General features: G+C 45.0%; 1 protein-coding gene across 11 annotated transcripts in view; it reads left to right on the forward strand.

The window, feature by feature from the left end:
- The window catches only part of RASAL2 (RAS protein activator like 2), a 164,917-nt gene that overhangs the window by 72,458 nt on the left and 79,448 nt on the right, over positions 1 to 13,011 (forward strand). For all 11 annotated transcript variants that reach the window (XR_010432617.1, XM_064664159.1, XM_064664160.1 and 8 more), the window contains exon 2: positions 9,580 to 9,707. Coding sequence is in view for 10 of the 11 variants with exons in the window: in XM_064664159.1 (XP_064520229.1) it covers positions 9,580 to 9,707 (128 nt within the window). In the remaining variant the exon portion in view is untranslated. The remainder of the gene's footprint in view (positions 1 to 9,579; positions 9,708 to 13,011) is intronic.

Genomic DNA, 13,011 nt, shown 5'->3' on the forward strand with positions numbered 1-13,011 from the left:
ACGCTTCTCTACCTTTGCCCTTCCCGTACCTCCCTCCTTGGCAGGAGAAAGCAAAAGAGTCTTGCTTTTCTGAAACAAATAAATGTCAGCTGGCTGATGCCTTCTTGGCAAGGGTGGGGGTACAGCTGTCTGTGAACCTTTGGTGCTGGTGCTTTTGCCAAAGCTCTGTGCACTGCTTGTGCCACACACATCTTTAGCTTTGACCCCAAGTGCACCGGTACATTTTTTTGTGCACCCAAAATGTGTGCAGGAACCCAGCAGCATATGCTTTTAAATTGTTTTGCTTTTTTTTTTTTTTTGCACAGCTGCCTTGGGCCAAGGTCCTTTTTAAGTTCAGGATGCTTTCCCTTTCTTCTTATTCCTTCACTGTTGCAAAAAATAAAGAATGAAGAGGGAACAGCCCAGTCTGGATGCCTGTTGTTGAAGAGGCTGTGAGATGGAGATTAGGGGTTGGCGAGAGCAAGCACAGCAGAGAAGAGAACAGGGGAAGGGGTACAGAGCTGGGTAAGAAAAGGACCATGCATAAATTAAGAAGAAAAACTGCAGATTTTTTTTTTCTCCCACGAATAATTAACTTTTCTGCTGTTCTCCACTTTCTGCTTTCTAAACCCCTCATGAAAGCCTCTCCATGCTTTGGGGAGAAGTGTCACTTGAGAGTCTTCTCAGAACTTGGCAGCTATGTAATAGGGGCATGTAATCTTTTATAATCCTCTCTACAGGTTTGTAATAACCATTTCTGTTTTGAGATTCCAAAGTGTTTTGTAGGCCAAGTGGGAATTTAACTGTGAGAGGAAAATGTACTTAATATTCAGGAGCAAAGATGAGTGGTCCTGGACAGGGAACGAGACCTGAATGAGAAGGAAGGCAAACCTCCTTAGCATTGTAGGAAGGGTCACAGTAATGGCTTCGAGCAACTGCAGGTTATTTGAAATCTTAGGTATCCTGGGAACCAAATTGTTTTCTTACAGGGATGGCAGCTTCTGCTGTGGTGATGTCATGAGATTTATGAGGCTGCACAATGAGCCACTTGTTTGCAGGCGCTCAGGGGGCTGGGCCGAGCACAGAGCACACCTGCCTGCTCTGTAAGGTCCCCACCTTGATTGGGCTGTGATTGCTGGTCCCACTTGTTGAGCCACAGGTGATTACACGACTGGGAGCTGCTGGCACCCATCCATTTGAGAAGGTGCTGATGTCTCCTGACAGGCACATCCCTCACGCTGCCTCTCTGAACCTGGCAGGGTACAGGTCATGGAGACAGGGACGTGTCTCTGAGGGAAGTGAGGATCAGTTACCCTTTGGAAGTTTAACAATCGGCTCTGCAGCACTTAAGAAGCTTAGAGGAGCTCAGCAGTGTTCAAGCTAATTGGTAGCTTTAAACTGCTATTAAGGGCTCCCACACCTTTTGCTCAAAGAAGCTACACCGCGACAGCGAGCGGGTGCAACTTTCTGCTTTCCAGTCAGAACTACCAGGCCAATTGGAGCTTTATGCCTAATTTTTGCTTCACCTGTTAGGTCCTTAGCTCTCGTTTTTTTTAAGACTTTGCAAGAAAGCTCGGGAGTGTTGACACGCTCAGCATCTGCTCGCTAAACTAGTCGTAAGATTTTAAGACTTGCGGTTTCTCTTTTGGAATGACTCCATGGTTTTTCCTTTTGAAAACAGGATCCCAGTGAAACTGCTCACATGGCTGTGACCTAAATGAATTTGTGCTCTTGAGCTTCTGCAGAGCGTTTGGGTACCGGGGAACACTGAGCCCTTTTAGCGAATGTCAGGGGCCGAGGGTGGCAAACGTGTTGGCGCAGGCCTTGGGGAAGGTTTGGGTTTGGAATTGTGTGTGTTACAGGGACATCTTGGCTGATCTCTGCCGTGGTCTCAGCCTTGGTGTGAAAACTCCTGAGCTGTAGATAGGCTCAATGGTGACGTTGCAAGAACGGGGCAGATGTATTGACTTGGGACCAAGGGAAGTTGGCAGAGCTGCCTGGGAGCTCAGCTGGGGGAGTGAGCCGTCTGTACCTCGCTCACTGCCGGCAGCTCCTGTACAAACAAGTCACATCTCTCCTAGGGAAGGATGTGAAGGGGTGGGAATGATGTCAGCAAGGAGAGGAGAGGCAGCAAGAGCTCATCCTGCTGGGAGATGCCAGGTTTGTTGAACAGCAGCGCTCTGTGTTTTGTCTCCTGCTGGTTGCAAAGGAGACAGCCCTTGGCTGCTATTAGGTATTCACTCATCTGATGGCTTATTCCTTCCCATGTAAAAATTGCTCCTGACATATTTCCTTAATGCAGAAAATCTGTGGGAAATTTAAGAATCTGGCTGGTAGCTCTGATAGTGGACAAAATGTTGGTGCTCATTGAGCTTTAAAGGTTCATTTTTCTTTCTTGCTGTTGAGGTGAGACTGCTGCACGTGAGAAATTCAGAGCAGTGAGGCTCTCTTCTCCCATCCTATCACAGATCTTGGCAAAGCTTTCCAGCAGCTGGTGGGGAAAAGCTGTGCCCTGAGCTGTTGGCAGAAGAGATGCACAGTCCTCATTCAGAGGAGGGGAAAATCCTCAAAACCTTACCCGTAAGCAGTGAACAGCAGATACCTTCAGACTCCCCTGCTCTAAATTTTAAGAGATTCCTTCTCCCAGAGCTGGCAGACTGTAGGGAAATGGAAGCACACACAGCAAGCACAGAAATTGCCACAGTGATTTTCTTTTAGGGTACAGGGCACGAAAATGCACCTGACTGAACTTTATTGTTTTAATCTGTCTGTGGCTCATGAGATTCTTCAGTGGAAGAGTGGAAAACCAGCCTTGAGGCTGTGTCTGATCACTGCCACTCAATAAAAAAGAGCAGTGGAAAGTTAATAGCTTAGATTGGCAAGATTGGCCTGTACCAGAAAAATTAAAGATCTCGTGAGGAATGTGTGTTGCAATGCCAAATACGTTGGAATCTGAGAAAGTCATGGCACTGGTCATGGCTTCTGCCAGCTTCTTAAATGCCGTTTTCACCTGCTTAAACCTTTTCTGGCTTTATTCTGTGCAGAACAGATTTTCCAGGTAGCGTTTTGGCTGTAACCAGTTGGCGTGAGAGCTTTGGGGAATCTCTGAAACCTGATGGTTTGACTTAAGCTTTCTGTGCCTCCTACCCACGATATTAGATGTCCATGTGAGAATTTGGTTATCATTGCACGCAGCTGCTGGAGGAGAGCAACTGGATTCAGCTGAACTGAGGGCTGGTCGCTGCCTGTGTACTGAACTTTGTTGAGTGTGGATATTAAATGTAGCAGGAAGAATTCACACCAGATACTTACCTCTGTAATAACATCCTATATAAATAGCGTGCCTCTCATCCCAAAGGATCTGCTCGTGCTTTCTACGCTCAAAATACCACCTGCTTCACCACAGAGATCTGTTGCTGACCACGAAAATGTAGGTAACTCTTCACTGAAATGGTGCTGTGCCACAGAGTGATTTAGAGGGGCAAGTGAGCGCTGCCATATCCCACAGTAGCTATGAGAAGCTTCCTAGGAAACCTGCAGTCAGTGCCCACTTTGTGGTTTGAAACAAAATGGGCAAGATTAATGGTTCTGTTTCTAATGTGTGCTCGTTATATCTCTGAGTGCATTGTGATTCAAAGAAGAATTAATCAACCTTGAGAGCATCATGTTTTCTCTGTAGCACAGGAGTCTCTGTGTTGCCACACACAGTATGTGCTGAATTTTCCTTGTATTATACCATTAGTCATGAGCCTTGTGTGTTCTGTGTGGGGCATTGTGGTGTTTGTTTGGACAAACTTGGAGGAGGAATGTCCTTTCCTCTTCCAAGTGAATTTGTGCACTACGATAGGTTTTTCTTTGAACAGCTGTTTTCTGTAGTGTCTGCCTGCACTGCTCTGATCCTGCTCGGATCAGAGACCATTGCATATGACTGGGAGTTGGTCTCAGAAATAAGAAATGTAAACAAAATCTATATATATCGGCATGAGAAAAAGTGGAAGTTGTCTTGATTGTGCTTTTCCTAACAGACCCTCGGTGGGTGACCTCTGTTGTCATCTGCTCTGTGTCAGTGTTGAGATCGTCCCTCTTTCAGCTGGGCCAGGATTCCTCTGACGCCTGAATTCTCTTCTCTTCTATATCCAGACCCCGCAGATCTTCATCTGAGCATCAGCAGCTGTCTGAAATAGCTGCACATGCACACACAGCTGTGTGTCACAGAACTGCTGTTGCTGTTTATTTTCTCTCTCATTAGTGACTTCTTTCGTGGAAATCCTGCCTTGGTACCAGATGCAGGTTTGGGGGAAGGAAACATGTCAAGATGGGGTTTATTTCCCTTTCTGCCATATCTTTCCCTTGAATCCCTTCATGAGCTTTTAGAGGTGGTGTAAGTTTAGTGAAAGGACTCATAATTGCTATTTATCTTTGAAGCTTTGTGTCAATAGTAAGGCTTGTTTCAGCTTCTGCTCAACTTGCTTGATAAAGGTTCAAAGTGATGATTATTTGAACTGGACTGCATGGTCATGCACAGCTGGGTAGGTTGGGGTTCTGACAAGCTCTCAGATGACAGCACTCACCTAAAACACTTCCCTCTGAGTCCTGTCTCTATGGTGAGTACATAAAACACCATGGAAACATTGACATTGGGTAAGTAGACCTGTTGTCAGAAGGTGTTAGGGCTCCTACTAATCTCTCTCGGGGGAAAAAAATTCCTCCCGTCATACAAACTTGGCCACTCTGTTAGTTACTCAGCTGCTTGGCAGCTCCTTGTTGGAAATACTAGGAACAGAATACGGACCCTAATAAAGTTGAGGAAAATTTGGCAAGTACTTCAGTGAGCCCTTGATTTCACCATAGGAAGAGTGTGGTTCAAAAAAAAAAAAGCTCTGAGACGTGCCAGGGGTGCTGTTGTCATCACTGGGATGGAGGGTTATTTCTGTGTTTTTATTGATGGCAAGTAGAGTGCTTTTTGGCAAAGAGGCTGAAAGCATGAATTTACCTTTAATGTAGTTTTGTTGGCCCGATTTCTGGTAATTCTGTCCTTTTCACTAGCTCTGAGGAGAGAATATGCAGCTCTTCAGGTTGTAGAAGAGCAGCTGGGGACTAAATGACACTGGAACGGCCGTCATCTCTTGGAAATAATTTTCTGATTCTGCATTTGGAATTTTAAGGAAAAATAATTGTTGCGTGCTTGCAATGGAAGTTTCAGAAGTGTTCCCATCTGATAGCACTGTACTGCTCCCTAAATACTCCTAAAGTGCCGTCAGTTGTCATGAAATGTCCTACCCTGTCTGTGGGGATTGGCTTGGCACTGGCTCCTGCTTTCCGTGTTCCCTCGCCCTGCACCACTCAACACTTCTGTTGTTGTGTGATTATGGCATCGCTGTCCCTCTATTCCACAACACACACCCCCCCACCCCCGTTTTTAAAAAAAAGTTCTGTGCTTAAAAAATAATGAGGTATAAATTGTCATCTAGATGAAAAAAAGGGAACTTTGTGGATATTTATAACATGGTTAATGGCATTTCAGAGCCCCGAGGAAAAACAACGTGGTTTCCAGTCTTCAGCGGTGTCAGACGTTCCTCTCAGTTCTGTAGGGAGGTACCAAGAAGGGGATTTTTTTCCAAGCTGTTACTTAACTGATATTAGCATCTGAAGGCACATAAGGCCTGACCTTTAATCCTGTGTGTAGACTGGCTGATCTGCTTACTTGAATGCCTCATTGTAATGCTGCAGAATGGAGAGGATTGCATCAGACCCAAGAGAAATCTTCTGCCACCAGAACTTGCCTATTGAGGTGTGTGGCTGCCTGAGCCCATCCCAGTAACATCTGCAAACTCAGAGCTTTCAGATGCACCTCCCTGATTTCTCCTCCAGCTCCTGTCCAAAACTGCATTCATCATCTCCAAAGCTCAAGCCTTGCTGTATGAGCTGATAGGTAGTAGCCCCACAGTGAGAAAGGACAGCCCTGACTCGTGGTCTCTCTGAAAAGTTGGAGTGCTCCTAGTTACATGTGGAACTTTTTGCCACTCACTTCCATAGTGGTGGTGAATTAGTTTTGTGGGGCCTTAGTGGAAGAGGTCGGTGGGTTTTATTACATTCACGTGAAAAGCTGGAGCCAAGAATGTAAAGTGAAAACTGAAGATGAAGAGTCCCGGAAAGCAGAACAGGGTTTGTGAGGCGACCAACTGTAAATGTGATACTGTGCAAAGTCCCAAAGAGTCTGCTGTCTAAACTGGTAACGTGCTTCAGAATACATTTTGAAGTCACAGCTGTTGCAAGAGGCTCCAAAGATATCAGCCATGCAGGAGGGTGAGCTGAGAAATAATTCAAATAGGTGGGACTGATGCACCAAAGCTCCGCTGCCGTCCTTGTTGCAGTGAGCTTTCTTGGAACACGCATCCAGCATCTGTGTGGTTTGCAATGTGTGCTTGCAGCACCAGCTTTGGGCAGAGGGCTGAAGTTATAGGACCTGATACATCAGAAAAACAGCTTACGACTGCTCTTTGCTGAAGAGAGCACTTGGTCAGGCTTGCAGAGGTGGTGAGGCTGTGTCCCGACATGTGTTCAAAAGGATACCGATACCAACACAAAATGTTAATGCTGTGGAGTTCTCTGGTGGTGATTGACAGCTCCAGACACTGGGATGGCATGTCAGTCTGCCAGCAGCCTGTGGAAAGCTGTTCTGACGTAGCCAACCCACTTGGCAACAGAGCCGTGGCTGGCCCGCGGTGCCTGATGACTCAGTTCAGTCCTGGAGTTGTTATTGCAGTGGAAGAAGTCGTTCTGTTCTTTGATTCCTTTGTGCAGCCCATGGATCAGTTGGATGGTATCCTGCCAAGGCCTCTAGTTAGTAGAAATTAGAACACGAAAATCTTTTGGGGCTGGGCAAGTCGTGACTGTAGATTCTGCGTTGGAGCTGATGGTCCAGAAGGGAGGGGTTTTTTTTTTTGCCGTAAAAAAGTCTACCAGCAGCTCAAAATAGAGTTTACTTGGTTATTGCTCAGCATAGCAGCTGGAGGCACTCTTGCTGCCAGCCCACCCACACGAGCAGGACAGGGCACGCACGCCTTCAGCCTTTTTTTCCCCGTGGTGATTTATCATGTGCTTTCAGTACCCAGGAGATGAGATCCCCAGAGCTCTCATGTTCCCATTTCTGTTGCACACTTGTGCCCATGGCTTTGTCCTTCTCCCTGATCTTGCCTCTACCAGCCCATTGCTCGTACATTTGTTGTGCCCAGGCAGGGCTCTTTGGGAAACCAAGGTCTAAGCAGGAGCGGAGGTGGTTTTATTCTGCATCTGGTTTGGTTTTTGGTTCGACGCCACGTAAAGGTGAGATGTAGTTGTGCCAAAAATCTCTCTGGAGGGTTCACATCAGTAAGATGGACAAATATATAACTTGTGGGAGAGAGAATCTCTGTTGCTCCAGGAGTTTACACAAAAGCACTTTTGCTTCACAGAGGTTGTGGTGGTTTTCCTTAATCATGTTTACACCTAAACAGAGGTTTGGGCAATTTTGAGAGACACAGCATTGCTCATCACAACTGCAAACCGAGTTGTGTTGGGCAGGTAACAGTGTGGAGCCTGATTCTGCATCTCAGCTTCTTCCCTGAATTATTGCACCTGAAATAAAGGGAGCAAAGGTGCAGTTTTTTATCATTTAGAGCAGTAGGAGCCATGCAGCCCTCTTCTTTTTCTTGCTTAAAGGTATCAAGTTGGCTGTTTCAAGCATTTTTCTGAATGATCACAAAAATCCTAGTGCAACAGTAGGTTGAACAAGGCACCGAAAGCCATATTCCAAGTTAATTCCCTGGCTCTGGAAGCTGACACATTCCTTTCAATCTGGAGGCAAAATTGTGGGAGAAGAGCACGAAGGATGTTGCATCTCTTATTAGTGATGAGGTGGGATTTGGCACACGCAGGGTCTGCAAGGAGTGAAGTGAGTTGGAGGGGTTCCTTACGCCGGGTTTAGCGCTGGCGTTGGGGCTGGCTCTCCCTGGAAGGTGCTGGGTGTTTGAGGATTCGCTGGCCTCTAGTGGTGACGCTGGAGAGACGATACGAGAAGCAGCACGTTTAGCTCTGTGCACGTTGGCATGTGCGCGAAAAGGAAGGTAATGTTGCAAAAAGTTTTGGTTTTGAACACTCAGTTTGCTCCCGAAATAGCTAAAGGAGGTCCTGGGCTCCTGTGCAGGAAGCCCCTTGATTTTTGCGGTGTCTGTTTTAGACCCCTTAGAGGTATTCCAGGAGGGACTTCAGGAATCCACAGTGAGAATGGCTGATTTTTAGATCAGTGCAAGCAGAATTGTGTAGAACTAGAGGGCAAGATAAAAATGAAACTTAATCTTACAAAGCAACCAAGACTTAAGCTCAGAGCTTTAGAAAGAGATGAATCATAGAATTGTAGAAAGGCTTTGGTTGGAAGGGACCTTAAAGCTCATCTCATTCAAAGCCTCCTGCCATGGACAGGGACACCTTCCACTAGACCAGGGTGCTCCAACTTGATCTTGGACACTTCCAGGGATGGGGCAGCCACAGCTTCTCTGGGCAACCTGTGCCAGGGCCTCACCACCCTCTGACTTGAAACCGATTGTACAAAATGTTCTGAAAGTGTTTTCTAAGTTGATATGTCACATACGTTATCATTCATACAGCATTTTAGCTCCTGTGAAGAGGTTCTGTAAGTTGGCTGCACACCTGAATTCCTAGGGCAGCTTTCTCTGCTCCCAGTTGTACCTTCCTGTTCCGTGGCTTCCTCTGCTTTTGGGCAGAGCTGCTTGGCAGTGAAGTCTGTCTGCTGCACTTGTTCCCGTGCTTTGCTTTCCCAGCCTTGGAGGAAACTTGTCAGCAGTGAGAGGCACCCTGTCATATGCAGCTCGAGCCTGAGAGTCTTGCAGGAAATTGATTTTAAAATAAACTGTGAAAGATCATCACCGGGAGCCAAACAAGTTGGATTATGTTTTGGTTTGGTGTCTTGGCGTTTTTTGGGTTTGTGTTTGTTTGTTTGTTTCGGGTTGTTTGTTTGTTATAGTTTTTGTCGCTGTAGTGGCAGTGGCTAAATAAAAATACACAATTTAATTGAGTAGATTCCCCACCAAAAGATGCTGGTAAGCCCTTCTCAATTAAATGCCCACCCCCTTGAATTTTTCCTTCCATTCTTCAAGCCTGCCTTCCTTGAATCCCCATCTTCCTTCCTATATCTCTCTATCCTTAGACACAAATAATCCACTTTATTAAGATTTAGAGTACGTGCAAGGCTGTACCCCTTTGAACGACAGTTCTGAGAAGGGAATGGAGAGAAGATTAAGTTTTCATAAGCGCTCTTGGTCTTTTGTTTTCATTATATTTCAGCCTTTGACAAAGACATTTATATTCATCTCAGGTATTGCCATTTTTGTAAGCCATGCTGTAGATAAATAAGTATTCATAGTGCACCTTAGGTAGTGTTCCACATGGGTGCCTCCCAGGATTCCCATTTTGTCTCATTAAAATGCTGAAACAAGTGCAGAGTGTAGTTTTGGTTCTCCTCTTGCTGCAGAACAGCGAGAGCGGAGGAGCTGATTAATGACACGTGCTAACGACTCCGGCATTGTGGTTTTCTGTTTGCAGATGTGAAAGGACCACCTACACATAGACTGTCCTGTGGCCAGTCCCCCTACACTGACATGACAACATGGGAGAGGAAGTACTGCATCCTGACGGACAGCCAGCTGGTGCTGCTCAACAGGGAGAAGGAGGTGAGAGGAGCTCACGCTGACTTTTTTCAAAGACAGCTTTTTTTTCATCTCCTCCTTAGTTCATTCATGAATCTGTTGAAATATGTGCAAGGGAGAAAAAGGGAATTGAAGAAGAAATTTTTTACTGTGTAGGTGGTGAGCCCTGGCACAGGTTGCCCGGGGAGGTTGGTGATGCCCCATCCCTGTCAGTGTTCAGAGCCAGGTTGGATAAGGCCTTGAGCAACCTGGTCTGATGGGAGGTGTCCCTGAACATGGCAGGGGGGTTGGAACTAGATTATCTTTAAGGCCCACTCCAACTCCTTAATATCCTATGATTCCATGAAAAGGGGAGCTGAGCTGTCCTTTGTGTGGATGGTGTGGGGCTCAGTTACAATCCCGCTGGCCCAGATGCCGGGTGCATGGAAGAGGTGTCAGCAAACTGTGTGCAAAGGCCCTCCTGGAGTTTTACAGCCTGTCTTTAAGTCTGCCGTTACGTCTTCCTATGTTATTGCTGCTTTTAATGGTGGTTAAAGCCACCACAGCTATGTAAAGCTGCCTCCTTACATCACTGCAGGCACAAAGGTAGGGGAAAAGTGAAAGCTTTTTATATACCTGTAAATTTTAGTCTAATACCATAGTTTCTTGTATTTGGAGATGACCTGAATTTTTGTGTTTCTTCTTGATTCTGTTGAAGCTTGAGACCTGGTTTTGGTGTAGCAATAAATATTACTCAGCTGTTCTCAGGGTTATTTACAATTTATTTTACAATGAAATATTGCCTTTCATGGGGAGAGTAGGAGGAAATGGTTTAGAGGAGGACTTGATTTATTGGAAGGGAACAACATCAATGCTAATGTGTGGGAGAGGTGATCAAATGCAGTGAAAATGGAAGGCCCATTTAATGATATTTGCTTACTGTGTAATTCTTCTTCTAGTCTGACAGGACTGCCACCTAAGGAATTAAAGTATATACTGAGGGAACTTAAGGAGATGTGAGAATCATTCCTAAAACTGTGCTGTAGAGGCACAGCTGGGCCAAAAGGATTCATCTCATTAAAGAAATGTAATTGAGAAAAACACTGGCTCCTATCACAAATAATTAACTGGAGGTGGTAATCATGCACTTAAGGGTTCTTAATTTCTCCTGCCACAGACAGTGAAAAGCATTTTGCTGGGAGTAAGATGAGTCTTTTACTTAGATCCTGAGGAATAAATGTGGGAAGTTTGATACAGCACTGGTATGTTAAGGCCTTATATACTATGTTTAAATACCACTCTGCTTTTTGTCAGAACCTGAGGAAATTCAATATCAGACTACAGAGAGCCTGAGGTCTAAGTGCAGCAGTAACCCTAAGAAGTCAAGCAGTAGTGAAAATCTTTGCAGTGTGCTCTCAAAGGAGGCTTCCTACCCTGTGACAGTGAGAAATAGCTTGTTTTGGGAAATGCTGCATGCAGATGGGCCAAGCAGACATGCCTGTGGTGCAGGTGTGACTCCACATGCTGATAATGTGATTTGTTTCAGGAGCTTGTAGCTGGAGTCAGATTTGCCATTCTGATTTTCAAGTAATTTGTAACTACTGTGAAGTGAAAGGAAAAAGGGAACTCCTTGCAGTCAGGTGTGCTCTGTAGGAAAATGAAGGGTTGGTTTAGTCTGGCTTGTGAGTCTGTACACACAGTGTACAGACAGCCCCTTACAGAAACACACAGTGTATACAAGTGCTAGTTAAGAGAGAGACACAGACCTGATACTCTGGATTTACACCTTCTTCTAGTTTTTCTGCAGTAGAAATATCCCTTTGCAGCTTTCATGAGGAAGGGAAGGGGAGGCAACACAGTTAAATTTTTCTTGGCAAGTCATTCAGAGTTGAAAGAGGCTCCATGAAATGTGATCTATAAGTAAGAGTGCACAAAGGCCTAAGGCAGCAGTGGGGAGAGATGCTTGTGAAGAGCATAATGATGGAAAAGTATGTAGGAGGGGAATCATAAAAAGCCCCTGGGTGGGACCACAGGTACAGGGAGCCTAAGGAACAGACCAAGCTGAATGAGGAAGAGGGAGGTTACTTAAAGAAGAGAATTGAAGATTGTTTTTAGAGAAAAATTATTGTAAAGGTGATGCTGGAGGAGGTGTTTTGTTAAAACAAGGTGATAGGCAAGAGGAGCTGGAGAGGTTCCTGCTCTGAACATGATAATTGCTGATAGACTGAGTTGGTCAGGATTTCTTTGGACTGCTGAAGAGGATCTTGGAGTCAGTGTGAGGGACAGAACACTGCCCAGCAGTCGGCTGGGAAGAAGGAATTGATGTGACCAGCAGGGTGCCCTTGCAGCCCAGAGGGAGCACATGCATCACTGCAAGGCTGACATAGAGGTGAAAGTCTGAAGCATGTCATTGTACTCTCTGTGCATCTGCTTTGTTACTTCATGGAATAAAAATCTTAAGAAGTTTGGCCAGAGTGAAACTGGAAGAGAACAGTAAATGTTTAAAGTTTGTAGTACTTTGTAAAATCACTCTGCAAATCTGTGTATCCAAGTCAGAAAGTAGGAAAACAGATAGAGAATGCAAACAGGTGAATGAAGGAGGTCTTAATGGTTTCAGGTATAATGCTAAGTTTGGTTTCTTGCAGTTAATGCTGCTAAAATACAGCATTATGAATTGCACAGATTTTTAAGAGGAAATAGTAAAGAACAGTACAGAAAGAAACAATGTAGTAAAGAAAACTCTTCTCTCATAGTGTCCCACTGCTATGGATTTTTTGTCAAGGCAGTTTGAATGGAGTATGTGCAAGAGAGATTTTGTGCTGTTCAAGAACAAGAGTAGGCTGGAAATCAGAGACATTTTGAAGTACAGCTTGATCCAAAAATATCTGTAATTACTTAGACAGAAATAGTCTGGCGGTATCACCTTGTGCAGTGTAGGAAAATATTAATTACTTGACACCTTGTCAACTTCATAAAATGATTGTAGGTGAGACTGAAGAATGAAAATTATTAATGAAAGGAAGAGATCAATGCCCAAAATGTAAGAACAAAGAAAATGAATCCCAGTAGGAACATGAGACACTATTTAGCAAATAAGGAGTCCTGAATGACAAGAGATCTGCAATTACTACAACACATCCTGGTGGGATAATATTTAACATCATCTTCCAAGACAGGAAGGAGAACAGGTCTAAGGTTGATGCATGTACAAGTCAGGTATTTCTAACACAAGGAAGATTTCCCCCTGTCAGGAAGGTGTAGATGTTTTCATACTGTCTGAAACCTGTTCCACTTGGGGAGGGAGCTGTGAGGGCAAATAGAAATGTCTGCAAAATCAGTGCCATTTAAA

This window comes from Pseudopipra pipra, chromosome 9 (genome assembly GCF_036250125.1).
Source record: "Pseudopipra pipra isolate bDixPip1 chromosome 9, bDixPip1.hap1, whole genome shotgun sequence".
Lineage (NCBI taxonomy): Eukaryota > Metazoa > Chordata > Aves > Passeriformes > Pipridae > Pseudopipra > Pseudopipra pipra.